This window comes from Bufo gargarizans, chromosome 3, assembly GCF_014858855.1.
Source record: "Bufo gargarizans isolate SCDJY-AF-19 chromosome 3, ASM1485885v1, whole genome shotgun sequence".
Taxonomy (NCBI): Eukaryota; Metazoa; Chordata; class Amphibia; order Anura; family Bufonidae; genus Bufo; species Bufo gargarizans.
In genome coordinates, this window is record NC_058082.1 from 559,699,771 (window position 1) to 559,720,342 (window position 20,572).

The 20,572-nt window shown below is 45.4% G+C and overlaps 1 protein-coding gene across 1 annotated transcript in view; it reads left to right on the plus strand.

Annotated features, from left to right (window-relative positions):
- TMPRSS3 (transmembrane serine protease 3) overlaps positions 1–20,572 on the plus strand; it is a 155,090-nt gene that overhangs the window by 101,848 nt on the left and 32,670 nt on the right. The window contains exons 7-14 of the mRNA XM_044285875.1: positions 1,306–1,447; positions 7,027–7,143; positions 9,867–9,983; positions 11,195–11,318; positions 12,537–12,665; positions 13,815–13,858; positions 16,973–17,144; positions 18,836–19,008. Of these exons, the coding sequence (XP_044141810.1) occupies positions 1,306–1,447; positions 7,027–7,143; positions 9,867–9,983; positions 11,195–11,318; positions 12,537–12,665; positions 13,815–13,858; positions 16,973–17,144; positions 18,836–19,008 (1,018 nt within the window). The remainder of the gene's footprint in view (positions 1–1,305; positions 1,448–7,026; positions 7,144–9,866; positions 9,984–11,194; positions 11,319–12,536; positions 12,666–13,814; positions 13,859–16,972; positions 17,145–18,835; positions 19,009–20,572) is intronic.

The following is a 20,572-nucleotide window of genomic DNA, read 5'->3' on the forward strand; positions in this document are numbered from 1 at the left end:
ATGCGCAAAAAAATTAAACTGAATGTCACAGATATTTAGGATGTGCAAACGTTATACAGGAGATGTAGCGCAGGTAATGTCGCTGTCCCCAGCGGCTAAGAAAAAATTACACTGAACCTCACTGATATTTAGGATGCGGAAACGTTATACAGGAGATGTAGCGCAGGTAATGTCGCTGTCACCAGCAGCCAAACAATTGCGCTGTGAAATTTCACAGCGCAAATATAACACAACAGATGTAGCAGAGGTTGTGTCACTGTCAGCAGCGGCCAAACAACTGCAGTAAACCCTGCCTAAAAAAAAAATAATAATTCCTGTCCCTACACTATCTGTCCCTTCTGCTGCTGCTGCTCTCCCTGACTAAGACTGAGCCGAACCACGTGTCATCGGGTGCTATATAGCACCCGATGCCGCGTTCTGGCCAGCTAATCACTGTAATGGCCATAATGGCTACGGCATTACAGTGCGTGCCAGTACCTCGGCGCACGTTTATTGGCTGCGTAGCCCAACACTAGTCCAGACCCCATAATTTACTTTTACTGTTTTTTAACCTGTTAAACGACATGTGCACAAAAGGAGACCCTAGTGGAGGTGGAACCACATCTAGGCAGCCCTGGATCTTGGTGAGGACCCCAGGGATGTCCATAACCTAACATGGGTCTACATCCTGTACTTATTATACCAACAGCGCCACAACAGTCCATGGGTTGGGTCTGTCACTGCAGCTTAGTTCCTTCGAAGGGAATGGGGCTGAGCTATAATACAACATACAGCTCATGGACGGGTGTGGTACTGAAGGCCACATGCTGGAGACACCAGGAGGCTTACCTTGGCCTGGAGAGAAGATGCTTGCCCCATAAACCCTGATGATGATGATGATGTACACGCAGTTTTACCCATAGGGCCTCGATGCGCTTAGCTGGCTGAGAAGAAGGCATGACACTTTGCATGTGCCACAAAGGCCTAGAGAATAAGGCACCTATTCCAGAGACCAATTTCCTGGCACGTATCAAATTGAAAATCAAGAAAAAGGGAAGGTAGGGAAGGGAGGGAAGGTAGGGGGATCTCAAGGTTCAAAGGGTTAGGACGAGATATAGAAAATGTGAAAAGAACAAAATTAATAAACGTGAGGAAACTCATGGGTGAAGCCAATCCTTAGACCTTTGCAGCACCGTTGTGATACTACGCACTTCTAAACTAGGAGCCACTCGGCTCAGCTACTGACTTTTTTATGTTTCTGTTTTATTTTCTTCGACAACTTATTACGTTTTGATCATGTGTCATGAGATGTCTTCTTTCTTCCAGGCCCTGGAAGAGGCTCCGGCTTCCGGTAGTCTAGAAATCGTGTCTGTTTCAGAAGATGAGCTACCAGTGGTGGACATCGCCTTCTCTTACTTTAGATTTTTCCTAGCAAAAACAAAAGTGGATCCGGGAGAAAACAGATCGGGTAAGACGTGGCCTCCGACCTAACCAAGTGACGAGGATACGACAAGCAGAAAGATAAACAGGGGTCAGCTGGAAAAAATACGGAGACAATATGGATCAACCATCAAAATCCATCTCTAAACATCAAAAGATAGCGAGTTGTCAACCAAAATAACTAATAAACCTAGCACCCGAACTCAGGGGTAGCATGATCACTGAGCGCCAGAAGGACATTAAGGCCAGAGGCTCCACTACCCACCACCAGTGGTGCAGAGATGTCAGTTTGGAAAAGCTCCTCACATCGAGCATCAGCTTGTAAAAAAAATGGTGTTGGCCTTGTTTTAAGACTTGACTTACCTATAAGCAGGCATGTGATTCAGGCAGATCCCTACAGTTCTCCAGATACGGTTGTTAAAATTACAACTGGATCGGAGAACCGTGTTACCGGCTGAGTCACGATCCGGTGCTCTGTCGGTGGCAGGGCAGCTGGAGATGTTTGCTTCCATTGCTTCGAGCACCACTGATAGTTTAGCTCCTTAGTTGGGTGGTATGTGTGTGCAGTGTATATATAGTGTATTCATGTATGTGTACCATGTATATGATGTATTTATGTGTATGTGTGTTGCATATATATGGTGTATGTATATGTAAACACTGTTGAGTAGGGAACCTGTTGTTAAAATTTGAATCCCATCCCTGCCTAAAAGGGTGCTCCTAAATATATTCAGACCCCCTGTATCCCCTTGGGACCCCTAAATATGTTCAGACTTCTATGTCAGGCCCCAGACCAGACCTATAACTTAATTCAGACCATAGATCAGACAAGCTGAGGGCTAGGACAAAATAAGCAGGAAGCAAGAGCCTTGGATGCAAAACAAGAGTAGGGCTGGGCCACCACAATACCAGGAGATCCATCAATGGACCCAGGCTCCGATACCATAATGAGTAGTGTTGAGTGGAAATGAAGCATCTGAAGTGGAATTCAGTCCGAAGTTTAGGAAAAATTCCATTCGACACGAATGCTCTTTAAAACAACAGACATACAGCGGCCATGGTGCCAGGGGGCGCCATTTTTAAATGCCGGCTGCCAACGTAAATGTACTGTCGGCTGTCAGGAAAGGGTTAACTTCCAAGCCTTCACACTGAGATTGGGCCATCAAGTGGGATGCATATGATTAGGCCTGGTGGCCTGCTCTTCCTGATTCATAGAGATTTGTGACAAATTTCTTGGCGAACTTTAGTGAATCGGCCAATTTTCCAAACTTCGCACATCTCTAATAATGAGCCCCAAAGATCCAGAAGAATATAACATTTGGCTGGCTTTGGAGCCAGTCACTTGCCACTAGGGTCTATGTCTTTCATTCAAATAATTAATTTTAAATTATTGATGATATGCCGGTTGGGCCTTGAAAATAATTTCCTTTGACGGGCCCGAGGAACCCCAGTTCGACACTGTGCAGAACCAATACCAAACCATTAGAATGGAGCTATTTGAGATCCATGGTGCCTGTGGGCCAACAAAGGAGGACACTTCCTGAGGCAAAAGCATACCCCATGGTGGGTCAGCAGGATCAAAGCAAGGGGCATGGACAGGGGCTTGGATATACTACTTTAACACGCTACCCTGCGCAGCCCAGATCAGACCAGCAGGATCAGGTGGCCAGAATACAAACTAGCCACTTGTCTTGCATGTGCAGTGCTGCACTCTGGCCCCTGTGCATGCTGCTGCATCTGCCGGATAGACTGCCGTATCCCTTCAGACCCAGTTATGATTGCATCTCATTGCACCCCAGGCACAGAAAGTGAGGTGACCTGGAACTAGGGTTGCCACCAGGCCGGTAATTCACCAGCCAAGCCGGTATTTTAGTGTCCCTGCCAGTAATTTTTTTCTACCGGCGACAATAATTGGCAGTCGAGTTTATTTGTTTTTGCACAAGCAGAGAAGGGTGCATTATTAATATTGGGAGGCACTAATGGGGGCATTAGTAATTCTGGGGGGCCCTAATGGGTGCATTACTATTACTGGGGGCACTAATTGGGGCATTAGTAATTCTGGGGGGCCCTAATGGGTGCATTACTATTACTTGCTGGCACTAATGGGGGCATTATTAAATCTGGTGGGCACTAATAGGGGCATTAGTAATTTGGGTGGGCACTAATAGGGGCATTACTATTACTGGGGGACACTAATGGGGGCATTCGTATTACTGGGGGCACTAATGGGGACATTATTAATTCTGGGGGGCACTAATGGGGGCATTAGTAATTCGGGTGGGCACTAATGGGGGCATTACTATTACTGGGGGACACTAATGGGGGCATTGGTATTACTGGGGGCACTAATGGTTGCATTAATATTACTGGGGGCTCTAATGGTGGCATTATTAATTCTTGGGGGCAATAATTGGGACATTTATATTACTGGGGGCACTAATGGGGGCATAATTATTACTGGGGAACACTAATGGGTCATTACTATTACAGGGGGGATTATAAATTCTGGACAGCGCTAATGGTGGCATTATTAATTCTGGGGGGCAATAATTGGGGCATTCATATTACTGGGGGGTACTAATGGGGGCATTACTATTACTGGAGGGCACTAATAGGGGCATTACTATTACTGGGGGCACTAATGGGTGCATTAATATTACTGGGGGCTCTAATGGGGGGATTATAAATTCTGGGCAGCGCTAATGGTGGCATTATTAATTCTGGGGGGCAATAATTGGGGCATTCATATTACTGGGGGGCACTAATGGGGGCATTACTATTACTGGAGGGCACTAATAGGGGCATTACTATTACTGGGGCACTAATGGGTGCATTAATATTACTGGGGGCTCTAATGGGGGGATTATAAATTCTGGGCAGCGCTAATGGTGGCATTATTAATTCTGTGGGGCAATAATTGGAGCATTCATATTAATGGGGGGCACTAAAGGGGCATTACTACTACTGGGGGCACTATTCATTCTGGGGAGCTCTAATGGGGGCACTATTAATTCCATTCACTGCTATGGGACACTCGCTTGGCTATTTTTGAAAGTCCCATAACAGTGAAAGGAGTGCACACCTAGCATGCCCAGTGCACTCTCCTTCACTTTCGGGGGCCTCTTTCTGAAGATAGGAGCAGGTCCCAGAGGTGAGACCAGCACCTGTCTAATATTTATGGCACTTCCTAACGATATGTCCCAAATGTTGAGATGGGACAACCTCAAAATAAGTCCAGTGTTCGGTGCTCCGAATATTCTGCGTTCCTTGATAAAATTCTGACTGCCGGCAGCCACCACTAGGGGGGGCTCACTGCATAGAGATTTATACAGCACTCATTAACCTCCAAAATAAATCAGTCTAGAAATATTATTTTATTTCGCACAGTATTGTCTCCTAAACTGCTCAGCGGGGGCTTTTTAATGCTATAGAACCCCCTCCGCTCGTCGATGCACTGTGTGTACACTGCCGCAGAGTTTGGTTTCAACACCCGATGGGAACATACAACTTTTTTATGACTTTCAGCAGAAACAGCTGAGTTGTATAAGTACTCACCCCCCCCCCCCCATCCTGCGAGATAACCTGACGGCTATAAATACAGATTTTGTTTTTATTTAGGTTCGGGGAATTGAGCTCTATCTTTAAATTGCCTCCCATTAATTTTCCAGCTGCCGCGTTTCATTGTCCTGTAATCTGCAGGGTTTGAATATGCAGATGTTCATTTGCTTAAACTTGTAATTTTGCCAGAGGGAGAGAAAAAAAAAAAAGCTGACTTCTTTCTCCCTCCCCATCTGTCCTGCCAGCCATTCTTCCTAATTATTGGAGAAAAATGCGCCCGGAAACATAGTTACAGCTTAGCAAAGCCTGCAGCGCCGATAAGGCGGAGAGGTCCGCATAATATACGGCTAAACAACCCCAGGTAGCGCCTAACCTTTACCTGCTCCCACATACCTAGACGCGTACTGCAAGGAAAAAGCAGATTGCAGTCCATTGCAAAAGTAAACACGCCCCTTGTCAAATGCGGAAGATTTGATGTGTCAGGGCATAAAAATAAAAAAAAACAAAAAACGATCCTCTGTCCATTGACAAGCCCTAAGATGAGATGAATTCGATCTGGGGTGTAAAATAACATTTTGCATAAGTAAGTACACCCCTATCAATTAAAGGGGTTTTCCCCAGAAAAAAATAAAAATAAAATACTGATACCTCATCCTCGAGATACGTCATCCAATCGGTGGCGGTCCGACACCTGGCACCCCTGCCGATCAGATTTTTGAAGCGTTTGGGTCAGTCATGCAGTTTCCTCATACTACATCGCAAACAGCGCTAGGGAGGAGCTAAAAGATTCTACAGAATCATTTTGTCCAATCGGCAGGGTTTATGCAAATGAAGAAGCCCTGCTGATTGGACACATTTTTTCTAAGAGCTCTGCTGATTGGACGAAATGATTCTGTCTAAACAGCGCCATGCATTGTATAGTGGCCATGCTTGGTATTGCAGCTCAATCCCTTTCACTTGAACGGGACTGAGCTGCCCGGAGGTCAAGTGACAGGCCAATGACACCAACAACCGATTGTCTGAGATGCTCGGAGTCGCTCCCCAGCAATCAATGTTGCTTTCCTCAATTCCAGGAAAACCCCTTTAAGGTTTGGCAGACTTACGTTGGCCGAACCCACTGATTTTAGCCAGACCAAACAGTATCGGATGTGTACTAACATGTCCGATCCTTTGTTCTCCAGGGAGATAAGCTGTCAGAAGTATTTTCCAGATGCTAATTCCCCTCTCCCTACTGAAAACACATGCATGCTCATCCAAACCCAGTGTGCATGTATATAGGGAGTGTACATAGGGAGACATCATACAGTCCACAGCAATTTACCACACATGGATCCAGAGATCTCCCCATTGATTGCTCTGCAAGATTTATATCAAGCTGACGGCTCAAGGGGAGTGTCTTTTCTGCTGCAGCTAAGGGGGCGTGTCTATTGTGCTGCAGCTCTCGTCCTATCACAGCTCAGGAGGCAGTTAAAGGATGAAACTGAGCATGTGCGGCCTTCTCAGTGAGCAGGTCAAAGAAATAAGAATATGAACAAACAGCAGGTGGCGCTATACAGATACATTTTATTGAATAACTTAATATTAAATGATTAATTACATGCAATTACAAAAGTATTCAGATCCAGGTGCTGGTTTAAAAGCTGTAGAATATTTTTTGTGGTACAACCCCTTTAAGGGGTGTAGAATATTGATGATTTATCCTCATGATATGTCATCAATATCAGATCGGTGGTGGTCCGACTCCCAGGTTTGAAGAGGCCATGGTGCTCTGGCGAGTCCGGTGACATCATGTTCATCGGTCACAAGGCCAAGTGAATGGGCCTGAGCTGCAATACCAAGAGCAGCCACTATACAAAGGACGGCGCTGTCCTTGGTAAACTGTAGTCCGCAGCGCCGACAGGAGTGCCGCAGCCTCTTCAAACAACCCAACTGGAAGAATAACGAATGTCACGACCGCCGGGAAATGCCAATATGGTGACGTCCTCGGATAGTGCGTAAACGTCCGGATTGTTTCTATGTTTCTGATTTTTATTTATTTTTTCCTCCCAGAGACCAGAGAAAGTGATGGATCCTCCAAGTGCCATCCCGTCATCCCCATGAAATATGTCATCCTCCTCCTCCTCGCCGTCCTGGCTATCGCCCTGGTGATTGCTACCGGCCTGATTGGTGAGCGCTATTCATTATTCAGCGGCGTCTCCATTAAATTGTCAGGGATTAAATGTTTTACAAGCCACTTGAAAGGAAGAATGGAGACGGTTGGCGGCTTCTTTTTCATTAAGCAAAAGCGAGCTGACCTTCCTCACCTTGGCTGTCTGAGGGCGCGATGAATGGCCGATGACTTGATGGCTTGTTTATCAGCGTATTAATGGCTTAATTGGACAGTAGACATTCATTACGCCGGATGAGTTTCATGCACTCTTCTACTTAGCGCGAATTCGCTGTCTAACCGTGTCTAATGTCTGGTCCCTGTGCACTTCTAGGAGGCATTAATCTTTCGCGGGTCTCCTCTCGGATCTGCTCGCCTCGAAAAGCAACGGCGGGGCCGTCTAGCGGGCAGAAGGCAGGCCGCGTATCGATCGGGATTTTACACGAGAAGCGAATGACGCAAAAAAACGTGAATCTTCCAAAATTAGAATCATTTCCTAATATAGCTTTTCTGATACAGAGCTCCAAATCCCCTGCATTGATGCAGCGGAAATTGATTAAAACCACAATTTCATACACCGGTGCGCCAGACTTATAAAAGATGGAATATAAAAATGAAAATCAGACATCGTATAGTACTGGGACGCTCAACCTGCCGCCCTCCAGCTGATGTAAAACTACAACTCCCACCATTCCCTGCTGTAGGCTGTCCGGGCATGCTGGGAGTTGTAGTTTTGCATCCGCTGGAGGGCCACAAGTTGGGCATCCCTGGTATAGTACATAAAAGTACCTTTCTAACAAAGCCAGAACCAGCGCTGTACCTCACATGGGTCCAGAGATCCCCCCATTCATTGCTCTGCTAGATTTATTTCAAGCTGTCAGCTTAGGGTGTGTGTCCTTTCTGCTGCAACTCAGGGGGTGTGTCTTTTCTGCTGCAGCTCAGGGTGTGTGTCCTTTCTGCTGCAGCTCAAGGGATGTGCCCTCTCTGCTGCAGCTCAGGGTGTGTTCTTTCTTATGCAGCTCAGGGGCGTGTCATTTCTGCTGTAACTCAGGGTGTGTGTCCTTTCTGCTGCAGCTCAGGGGGTGTGCCCTCTCAGCTGCAGCTCAGGGTGTGTGTCCTTTCTGCTGCAGCTCAGGGGGCGTGTCATTTCTGCTGTAACTCAGGGGGCGTGTCATTTCTGCTGTAACTCAGGGGGGTGTCCTTTCTGCTGCAGCTAAGGGGGTGTGCCCTCTCTGCTGCAGCTCAGGGTGTGTGCCCTTTCTGCTGCAGCTCAGGGGGCGTGCCCTCTCTGCTGCAGCTCAGGGTGTGTGTCCTTTCTGCTGCAGCTCTCTCCCTGTGACTGCCTCAGATTCTAACAGAACATATGGCTGGCGGCAGTTTAGGATTTAAACTGAGCATGTTCAACCAGCTCAGTGAGATGGACAAAAAAATAAGGACAAGAACAAACAGCAGGTGGCGCTATACAGATAGATTTTACTGAATAGCTCAATGGCTATACTAAATTTTTAATTACATGCAATTACAAAAGTATTCAGATCCAGGAGCTGGTTTGAAAAATGTAGAATATGCTTTGTGACACAACCCCTTTAAGAGGCACATATTCTAGAAGGTCCTCAATTGACCTATAATTTACTCCACTATTGGGGCACAGGTGGCCATGACCGATCCCTGCCTACTTTTTTCCTCAAAAATTGTACAGTCTTCAATAAGGCATGTGCCAAATGGCACGTTGAACTCTGTATTAACTCAGTATACAGTAAGCTCCCCCTAGTGGTGGCCGCAGGCAGCCAGAATTCATTCATTGACAGAGTGTGTGCCACAGGATAAGAAATAAGTCTGATCACAGGGGTTAAACCTCTGGGACCCTCACGATCACGAGAAATGAGGTCCCGTGTCTCCCAGTATGAATGCAGCATGAACACTGGAGTCTCTCTGGGACTGCTGAAGAAAAGCTGTCATCAATCTCAGGCCGTCCTATAGACACAATTGGAGTGGCAGCATGCACACTCCATTCATACAGGGAGACACAAGAATCCCGTTCTCTGATTGGTGGGGGTCCCAACAGTCAGACTCCAACTGGTCAGACTGCTATCCCCTATTCCGTGGCACAAACTCTTTAAATAATTGAATTCTGGCTGTCACCACTAGAGGGAGTCTTCCATATACTGAGTTATTATTGAGTTCAATGTATAAACAGTATGAAGTAAGCTCCTATGCTCCCTCTAGTGGCGGCTGCAAGAAAAATAATTATATTTTTTTAATAGATGAATGTGCAGAAGATTTGGAGCAGTGTATCAGAAACATAGATCAGGTTGGTATATGGATATATTAGGAAATGAATCAGCACAAATATGGACATTCAGATTACAAGAAATCAAATGATTTTTGTTGTCAGCTCAGAACAGATTTTGCTCAGCTTCTTCTACCAGTGTGTGGCAGCCTTAAACGCCTCGATCAGTGCCAATGACTACCACGAATACGTGATGTCATCATAATACAGTATGACCGGTTGAAGGCCGGGCTGCACAATCTGCCCTATCGACTGTACACATGCCATATTGCTTGTAGTCCATCCTGCCCTTGCCGTAATGGTCATGAGCTCCAGATTTTCTGAGCCTGTGAAGGGCTTGTGCTTATACAAAGAAGCCAAACAGAACAAGAAGATCTGCAGCATAAAACTTGAGGAGGAGAGCACAGAAGCCTGAGATATAATGGTAGACATATTTTAACTTTCTTTTCCTAGTTCACTACACATGTCCTGGGAAGATCCGCTGCCAATCCTCTTCCAAATGTATCCTAAAGTCCAAACGGTGCGACGGAGTCTACGACTGTCCAGACGGAGATGATGAACTCAGATGTGGTAATCACAGCCTATCTTTATTTGGGGTGTCCAAAAACACTGTATTGCAAATTTCTGGTGCACAAAAATCACAAGGCACAATTAAAATTGTGACTACATAAAATGGGACCCTTAAAGTTGGTGGGACTTAGTGGAAGGGCGAGAACTTTAATGTCCTAACAGATTTAGTATAATTTAGGCCAGAAACTAGTGTACGTTACAGCACAAATTTAGGCCAGGACATAGATTTGATTTTCTAGAGCATGGACTACCAGAAGATGCACCAAATTTTGTGGTCTTTGCTTCCTCATAAATTTGGCTCATTTTACTCCAGTGCACTTTTTATTTAGACTACCGAATAAAAAATAAGCCAGTTCTAATAAATTTCTCCCTATGTTCTACAAAAGAACCCCTGTTACCCACGATTGGTAACCACCTGTGTGACCACCACTTCCGTATGTGGTTGGCTATACAATAGGCTGCATCCCTGCACTGCACAGACTTGTTTTAGGTCCCTCCCAAGAAGAGCCATGAGCAGATGGTGTGAGTAATCTTGAATCTGAGCAAGCAAGACCAGGGGGAAATGTGGAGGGACAAGAAAGGTTATAAGATATACAGTAAGCTATTGGAAACAGGGTTGTACTGGCCCACCAGAGTACTAGGGGATCCTCTGGTGGGCCCAGTCTATGAAGCCATATTGGGCCCCAAAGATCCAAGAGAAAAAAATCCTTTTAGAGTTGCCTTTTGAGCTAATCACTGTCCACTAGGGTCTATGTCTTAGGTTTTGAATCAATTAGACTTTATCGACGATATAGGGGTTGGGCCCAGAGAGTAGTTTCATCTGGTGGCCCTAAGGAACCCCAATTCTAGGCTGATTGGAGAGGAGAGTCAGTGGAATAGCTTCATTGGGCCTACCAAAGGACACGATTCTGAAGGCCATGACCAACTATACCGAACATATAAGGTCCACACTCAGAACATATCATCAGTAAGATGTTATAGGTTGTTTGTGAATCATCCCATAAGAACTAGATCCTAGTGACAAGTGATCAGCAACAAAATCACCTCCAAGTGGGGTTGTCTTCTGCTGGCCCATCATTATGTGAAGACATGGGCCTACAAAAAGGGCCTTTCATTGACCAGTACACCAACTTATTTGCTTTTTTTCTCCATGCGTTGCGTAGCACAACATTTTTATGAGACAGTAACGGCATTTGTGAAATCTGTTGTAGTGCGGCTTAGCGGCCGGATCGGCATCCTGCAGGCGTATACCGCCGGCTCCTGGAAAACCGTCTGCTCTGATGGATGGAAAAGCTTGTATGGGAATTTGACATGTAAGCAATTAGGGTTTTCAAGGTAATTAGGATTCGAGTTATGCATGCGCTTGTCTCTTTTATAACATTTTTGAATCTGTCTAAAGATTGGGTTTACTGGAGAGGGTAGATGACCTCTCTTTACTACATTCTGGATGGCAACTCCAATCAATACCTTATGATCCCCTAACTGGAAATATTACGCTTGCTTTGGGGTTGCCATGGTAGCATCAACAAAACATATGCTGCATGAAGGTCACATGACATATGCTGCGTGAAGGTTAGATGACAGGATGTCCATGCCCAGAAGAATAAGGGCTCATGCATGTTACTGTATTATGGTGTCTGTAGACTTCTTGGACCTCTCCTGCACCTCTTAAATTTGGGGCATTTAAGCCTCACCCTGTGAATGGCCAAACCAGATAGAAACGCCCACTCCTGGGCAAGGCCTGCATAAGCCCCACCCTTTTTTTTAATTGGGATAGCCTGAATTTGCCAGCATACAGTATTTCTTAAAATTCTCTTTATGACTTATTTTTGATATGGTGGCATACACTATGGCATCCCCGTGTAGCATCGCTATATAGGCACCATACTGGCACAAGGAGTGCCTATGGATTCATACTGTAGGATGAAGTCACAGGGAGTCTGTGTACCTCCCTCATCATGGTGCTTAATATAGTTTTCAATATTCCTGATGGTTATGCAAATTTGTATTAGAAAGGGGTGTTGCTGATGTTTCGGGGGCAGGGCTTAACACCTTAAGATATAAATGCCTTATATTGGAGCAGATTGAGATAAATACATTGAGTAAAGGTGACAATAGACGTAGGATATAAATCTGCTGTCAGCTGCATCACTGATGACTTCCTGTTGAGCCTTTACTTGCCCAATCTGAAAATTTTTACTTGCAGATTTAAAAACATACCATTCTGACTGCAAGAAGCCACCAGAAGGGGGAGCTGGAGAGTTTACTGCATACTGTTACATACATAACACAGTTAGGAGTGAGCTCCCTCTAGTGGTGGCCGCAGGCAAAATGATATGCTTTAAATCTATGTCTATTCGGGGGATTTGGGACTTATGTATTATATATCAGCACAGAATGAACCTAAAAACATCTTGTGAGATGGAGATTCCTTTTAAACATTCCATTGAGAATCCAATATTCTGCTAATGACTTTTTATTTTATTTTTTCAACGGATATTTTCTCGGATTTTGATTAGTTTTGCATTCATCTTCCGAACCTTTACCTTACAGTTTTGTGAGCATCGACTCTGTGGCACTGACCGCGGTGGAAGAACGGTTTAGACGAGAGTTTGTGTCCATCACAAAATCTTCAAATCCTGACATGCGGGAAACACTACTACAGCAGATTTTACAGGGAAGGTAAGTAGCCCTGGCTGTTCCTCAGTAAGCTAGAAGGCTGCCACCAAAAAAGATGGATGACATCCGTGTGACGTCCGTGCTGCATCTTTTTTTGTAACAATGCCTGTCCTTGTCCGCAAAACGGACAAGAATAGGAAATGTTCCATTTTTTTGCGGAACGGAAACTGAGTCATTTCCGTTTTTTAAACCCCATTGAAATGAATGATTCCGCATGCGGACTTGTAAAAAAACGGAATGGAAAAGGAAGAAAAATACGTACGTGTGCATGAGTCCTAAGCCAGAAAATTGGCTTTATAAAGTGGCACAGTATGGAGCACCCCATGACCCCATGTGCACAAATTAGGCAACTTTTTTTTGGTTTAGAGCTCCGTCTTTCCAAAAAGTGGGTGAAGCAGGGCAGGGAGTGGGCGTGTTGCGGTGCAGACCCATTGACTTAAATGGATCCTTAAAATACGGACATGTCCTATCTTTTGCGGTGGAAAGGCATGGACCCGAAAGCTCATGGAGGCGCTTCCGGGGGTTTCCTTGGGCTTCCAATCTGCAAAAGATCGGACATGTTCTATCTTTTGCTGTATTTTGTGGATCGTTGACCCATTCAAGTCAATGGGTCGGCATCCGCAGCACAGAGCTGCAATAGGGGCAACGTACGGGCAACGTGGCCATACGTTGTAGAATATCATAAGGCAGAAACAAAGGAGGGAGATGCTGCAAAAGAAGGGGCACGCGGCAGCAGCAGGCACAGACCGCCAACAGCTGTGTAATGCTTCACTCCACCTGTGGTGGCGCTGCAGGGAATTTTAATACTTATTGCCAGGTCTCGAAGAAATAGCTGATCGCTGCTGGTCCCACCTGGGGGACGCTCAGTAATTAACTTATTTTCCAGAAACCCTTCTAACAAGTAGGGATTGTCCAGATCAGAGAACCCCTTTACATTTTGTGCAGTTATATTCATCATATGATAAAATACAGAGATCGCTGGGGGTCTCGTGGTCCCACCCCCACCCAGCTAACATTTTTCACTATCCATTGTATTGTTGACAAATGCTTTTAACTGGAAAACCCCTTTAAAAGAAATGTATTTGGTCAGGCTGATTGCCAATAAATTCTGCATTTCCCTACAGCGCAGTTCACCAATTCTTATTTTTCTAGTGAATTCTGCTCCTCGGGAAATGTCACTACAGTAAAGTGTGTGGGTGAGTACTCGATATCATTCTGAGGGTGCAGGAGATAATGTGAAGTGTTTTGGAACAGCGTGACTATGCAGGCTGACATGGTGGATGGCGTAATGACTGCTCCTGAGATGCTTCCGTTCTCTGTTGTCAGTTCAGTGTCAATAAAGCTTTAAGCTGTCTGTCTGACAGTCTGGTTGCTATGGACACTGCCCAACCACCACAATCTTTTATATAAGGTTGTCAAGCAGTTTGTCCCTAGCAACCAGTCTATCTCAGATTACTCAGGCCTTCAACTAGGGTTGCCACTGGTGTTGAGCGAACCTGTGATTTCAAATTCGGTGTACAAGGTTCGGGTTATCTAAGAATTCCATTATGGATTCCGCTACCATGGACTGTCATAGCGGAATCCATAACGAAATTCTTAGATAACCCCAACCTTGTACATCAAACTTGAAACCACAAGTCGCTCAACACTAGTTGCCACCTTTCCCAACAAAAAATACCGGCCAAGTTAAGCCACACCCAATAGGGGGTGTAATTGTGTGTGGGGGGGCGTTGCTTAACATAAGTCGCTATGTCATAATGTGACTCTGAGTATTAATAATGCCCCCATTAGTGCCCACCAGTAGTATTAATGCCTCCATTAGTGACCCCCCAGAATTAATAATGCCCCCATTAGTTCCCCCAGTAATAGTAATGCCTCCATTACTGCCCCCCATAATTAAAATTTCCCCCAATTAGAGCCCCCAGAAATAATGCCTCCATTAGCTCCCCCCAGAATTAATAGTGCCCGATTAGTGCCCCCAGAAATACTAATACACCCATTTGTGCCCCTCAGAATGAATAGTGCCCCCCTTGTAATACTAATGCCCCCATTAGTGTTTCCCTTAAGAATTAATAATGGCCCCATTAGTGCCCCCCAGTAATATTAATGCCTCCATTAGCGCCCCCCTGGGACCTAAAGACTGTACTAATGAGTGCTCCACAATGGAAGCGCTCATTAGTAACAGTCCATATAGGAAAATACCGACAATTATTATTGCCGGTAGAAAAAAATTAACGCCATCAACAGGGGCACTAAATTACCGGCTTGGCCTGTAAGTTACTGGCTGGGTGGCAACCCTACCTTCAACCCAAGGCAAAATTCTCATCAATGTGGTCAAAGAGAAAATAAAATTTGACATTTCTTCATTTACTGTGCTATTAATCAGATTTTTGGGAAAAAAATGGTGGAAAATCTTTTCGAAAATATTTTCTATTCTATATATTTGTGTTTTTATTGTTATATTCATTAACTTTTCAGCCTGTTATTTTATTTGGTGTATAGTTTAAATGCTTGAGACGGACATGACTGAAGTCAGAGATGTAAATGTGGTATCTTAACAGGAGAACGGTTGAAGGTCATTTCAGGGTAAGGGTCCTTTTATATGGGCCGAGGATAGGGCCAATGTACAAACTAATTCGGGGGTTCAACATTTATGATAGTGACTATTCTTCTGCATCAGGCTGTGGGAAAGGCCCTTTAAATAAGCGCCGGTCGCCTTGCATATCTTTGATCGGTGCTTGTTATTGGCCCGGCATAGGCGTCTGTAGGGCCCTAACTCCATAACAAATAGACTTTAGTGGCAAGTGGTCAGCTCCATAGTCACCTACAAATAGGATGGTCCTTCACTGAAACTTTCGGGTGCATTATTGTATTGGGTTCCCTGATGAATCTGCAGCAAGCACCTGAGGAGCTGGTGTGGAGGATGGGAGTGGTAGTGGCCCTAATGAGATGTTGTGTCATCATGTACTCCCTTAGGTCGGTACTCCCTGGGGATGAGTACAGTGGAAAGGTGGTTTGAAGAATCAGGCCAGAAGTAAACAGTATAGTCTCTCTTTACTTGCAAAATATATCTTGTGGCCCATCCAGCAGCAATACATACAAAATGCAGTTTCTGGCAACAGATGAGGAGATATGGTGGCTAGTTAGGTGGCAATTAAATGGCACTTGTCGATATAGGTGTCCACGGTGTAATAGAGGCCTGGAGTTGGGCTGGCCTGGGAGTGGTCTAGGTGATAGGTGTCTGAGCCGTAGCCCCTTCACCTGCAGCAGGGTCTGTAATGCTTTGATTTTGCTGATCACTCTGCTGTCTAGATTTCTGAAGCTTCTTAGAAGCAGTGTTCTTTATTCTGGCAATTTCCCTGGAGTAAAGGTCTCGCAGGGGAACTAGATACGGTCCCTTGGAGCAGGCGCTCTGACATGTGTTTCCTACATCTATTCTGTCTGGACTAGAACTCTCCTCCTTGAAGGAAGCAGGACCAGCGATACAGGAACCAGCACTTGTTGATATAGGCGTCCACGGTGTAATACAGGCCTGGAGTTAGGCAGGCCTTGGAGTGGTCTAGGTGATGGGTGTCTGAGCTATAGTCCCTCATCTGCAGTAGGGTCTGTAAAGCTGTGATTTTGTCAATCACTCTGCTGTCTAGATTTATGAAGCTTCTTAGAAGCAGTGTTCTTGATTCTGGCAATTTCCCTGAAGTAAAGGTCTCATAGAAGAACTTGATACTGTCCCTTAGTAACATAGTACATAAGGCTGAAAAAATACATTTGTCCATCCAGTTCGGCCTGTTATCCTGCAAGTTGATCCAGAGGAAGGCAAAAAAAACAACCCTGTGATGTAGAAGCCAATTTTCCCCACTTAAGGGGGAAAAAATTGCTTCCCGACTCCAATCAGGCATCAGAATAACTCCCTGGATCAACGACCCCTCTCTAGTAGCTATAGCCTGTAATATTATTACACCCCAGAAATACGTCCAGGCCCTCTTGAATTCCGTTATTGTACTCACCATCACCACCTCCTCAGGCAGAGAGCTCCATAGTCTCACTGCTCTTACCGTAAAGAATCCTCTTCTATGTTTGTGTACAAACCTTCTTTCCTCCAGACGCAGAGGATGTCCCCTCGTCACAGTCACCGTCCTGGGGATAAATAGATGATGGGAGTGATCTCTGTACTGACCCCTGATATATTTATACATAGTAATTAGCATCTCCCCTCAGTCGTCTTTTTTCGAAAGTGAATAACCCTAACCTGGTTCCACTGAGGTTCTGCATTGCCTTTCCACCATGACACTAATCCCTTGGTTTAATTGCAGTTTGTGGAAATCGACCCAGTTATTCTTCATCCGCACGGATCGTGGGAGGGAACATATCTGCAGAGGGACAGTGGCCTTGGCAAGCCAGTCTGACGTTCCAGGGCATACACCTGTGCGGAGGCTCGCTCATCAGTCCCCAGTGGATAGTTACTGCCGCTCACTGTGTATATGAGTAAGTGCATGCACCAAATCTTGCCTCGTCACTCGAATGGTTTGCATTTATATACGACTAAGCGTAATATCAGAAGTTGAACCCACTGTTGATTGTCAGTCCATTTTTTGGGTTGATTAAGTATAACGCTTCTCGTAACAATTTGAGAGCTGCAGTACCGGGCATGGCCACTATCAAATGCATGGCGCTGTGACAAATCGATTAGCGTGACCCCACAATCAAGTGATCAGTGGGAGTGTCTGGAATCTGAGCCGACCAATCCATCACTATCCAAGGGAAAAAAAATCTTTAAAAACGGCTTTAAAACACAAATGTTACACCTGCTCTTTAGTTTTCTACCCGTTGAGGTCCTGGCCCCGTTCACCCATCAGCCCCTCTCTCCCCTCTCTATTTTCAGTGCTCCGTATATACAGATTACGGCGGAAAAAAACTATAATAGAATCCTCTGCTTTAATTGAAATGTCATCGGAGGCTTATCTAGCACGGCCAAGAGGACTGCGGAGGATGCTCACGCGCTTCGGTATCTCATGCTCCCAGCCGCCTTGTTCTATAAAGAGCAGGAAATATATTGATGTCGCCGATGCTATAGTGTGCTCGGCGTTTACTGACCATCCCTGGAGCCACCATGGTTTTTACAGGCAGAAATGGATACCAGGGCATCTCCAAATGTATTGATGAAGCAGAGCTGAGTTTGTCAGATGGAGTAGGGGCAAGTCTGTCAGTTGGCACCACTCAGGGTACTTCTATCGTTTTCTGCCCCACTACCCGAGTGTTTTATGCTCACCTGGTGGACAGGCGATCAAGATTGTGATCGAAGAACAGTGGGAAAACTACAACTGCCAGCATGCAGAGGATACAGGGGGTTAAAGCGGTTGTGCCAAGTTTGCAAGTTATATCTATCTACAGGATAGGGGATAACTAACCGATTGATGGTGGTCTAACTGCTGGGACGCCCACCGATCCTGGGAACAGGGGTCCTATTCATTCCCCCAATCTGATGGAGCGGCAGGTTGAGCACGCACCCTATTGCTCCATACATTCTCTATGGAACTGCTGTACTTCGCTATCTCCGGCAGTTCCAAATTGAATGAATGAAGTGCTCGACCTGCCGCTCCATCAGATCAGGGGAACGGGACCCCCGTTCTCAGGATCGGTGGGGGTCACATCGGCCGGTTATCCTGTGGATAGGGGATAACTTGCAAACTTGACATAACCCCTTTAATTCCCTTCTAATACCTTCCATTTTATAGCTGATGTGTTTAGTGTTCCTGACCTCAGAGCAGTGGGGGAGGGCTCCTGCTGCAGCCAGTTGCCTCACAGTCAGACAGAGCTTTACGCCAAATTGGAATGAGGGAGCCGCTGACCTCCTGGAAAATGTATAGCAGAATTATATATAAAGTCACATCTTTTTCTAACTCTTTGTGCTGCATCGATATTATTTTCACTGATGGGGGTGTAGAGGGATACTGTTTTCTTCTGGGCCTAAAGTCACTCGTATTATAACTGGAACAGGACCGGTGGGGGCCCTGTTGTAGATTTTGTATTGGGGCCCAAAACTTTCAAAGGGAAGCATAAAAGGAACATTTTAATTGCAACTTCTCAGCTCTGCTACATCTGATACGGAATCTGATTATAAATCCATTGTAAACCATGTTACTTTGACTGAGCCTTCTCTCCCTTGTGATTTGCAGCTTGTATTTTCCAGAATCATGGAGCGTGCAGGTCGGGCTGGTGAACCAACCTCTGGAACCTCCGACTAATTCGGTTTTGGTTGAAAAGATCATATACCACAGCAAATACAAATCAAGCTCCATGGCCAATGATATCGCCCTCCTGAAGCTGGCCACACCCTTTACCTTCAATGGTACGCTGCAATGTTCTTAGCAGAATTCTGTGTCAACTAGAATAATAAAAAGACAGTTATATGGGATTCTAAAAAAATATGAGTCCGATGGTTTCTAGAAACAGCGCCACTCTTGGCTTGGGTTGTGTCTGGTATTGCACCAATCAGTAGAACAAAACATGAGTATCTACCTCGTTAAACTAGGCCACCTATTTGCTGTTCTGGAGGACCTGGCAAAGCCATGCTTTGCATAAACAGGCCATTAATAAGAAATGTGTAATGCTTTGGTTTTCCTGTGGGGGAGCTCTAGGGAAATTGAACACTTGCTGCTGGATTTTCACACAGATTCTAAATGATCAACAGGAACCCCAGCACCTATTCCCTGTTTTGGAGGACTCAGCATGTCCTTGTATTATTTAAAACGCCTATTAATTTCAATGAGAACTGCGTAATGCTTAATCTTACCTGTGGGGGAGCTGTAGAAAAATTAAACACTTGTTGCTTTATTTCCTCAGAGATTGTGGCTGATCACTAGGGGTCCCAGCATCAATTCCTCATTCTGGAGGAACCAATATGTCCGTGGATTAGACAAAAAGTCCATTAATTTAAAAAAGAACTGTTATGAAGGGGGTGTGGACCCACTGTGCCACTTGAACAGATTTGGCTTGGGGCTACTCCTAAGGGCATTATCTAAGTGCTGCCCCCTGTTATTCACGCTTTAGCCCCTATACAGGGATTTGGACTTTGCTGCAGGAAAACCACCAGACCTCTACCTCTCGGAGTAATCTCGTTTAAATGATTGCTGATCCACAGGGGTCAAGATACACCGGTGAGGAGCACTGAGGAATCAGGCAACATGTAGCCAGAGACAGGCCGAGGTCTGGGCAGGCAGAGTATGTGCAAAGTGAGAAAGAGGCCGAGGTCAGGTTGGGCAGCTCAGGGTGAGAACAGAGAACAGGCAGAAGTCAGGTCAGGCAGCGAAGGGTCAAATCCGGGGAACAGGCAGAAGTCAGTACATGGGCAGACAAACATAGAAACAGCACACTAGTGGACTAAATACTATTGCTCAGGCACCATCCCATAAGGGGGGGTACCTTAAGTACTCTGTCTGGTGAGCCATAGGCTGGGCGAGATTAGGGTGCAGAAGCTTGGTAACAGAAGGGCAAGTGAGTGGTGCTCATGCCCACACCACAGAAAATGGAATGGCAGTGGGCACAGGCTACCATCATAAAAGAACTGTGTAATGCTTCAGTTTCCCTGTGGGGGAGCTGTAGGGAAATTGTTTGTGGAATTTCCCACTGATTTTGGGTGATCAACAGCACATATTTCCTATTTTGGAGGACTTGGCGTGTCCACGTATTACATAAACAGCCTATTAATTTCAATAAGAACTGTGTAATGCTTGATCTCTCCTGTGGGGGAGCTGTAGGAAAACGGAACACTTGCTGCCAGATTTTCTCACAGATTATGGTTGACCAGTAGGGGAAAGCTGATAACTATTTTAGGATTGGGGACCCTTCCAAAGGGATTATCGAAAGTGGACCACCCTTTTAAAGCTGGATAAAAAGAATTTTAAAATATTGTG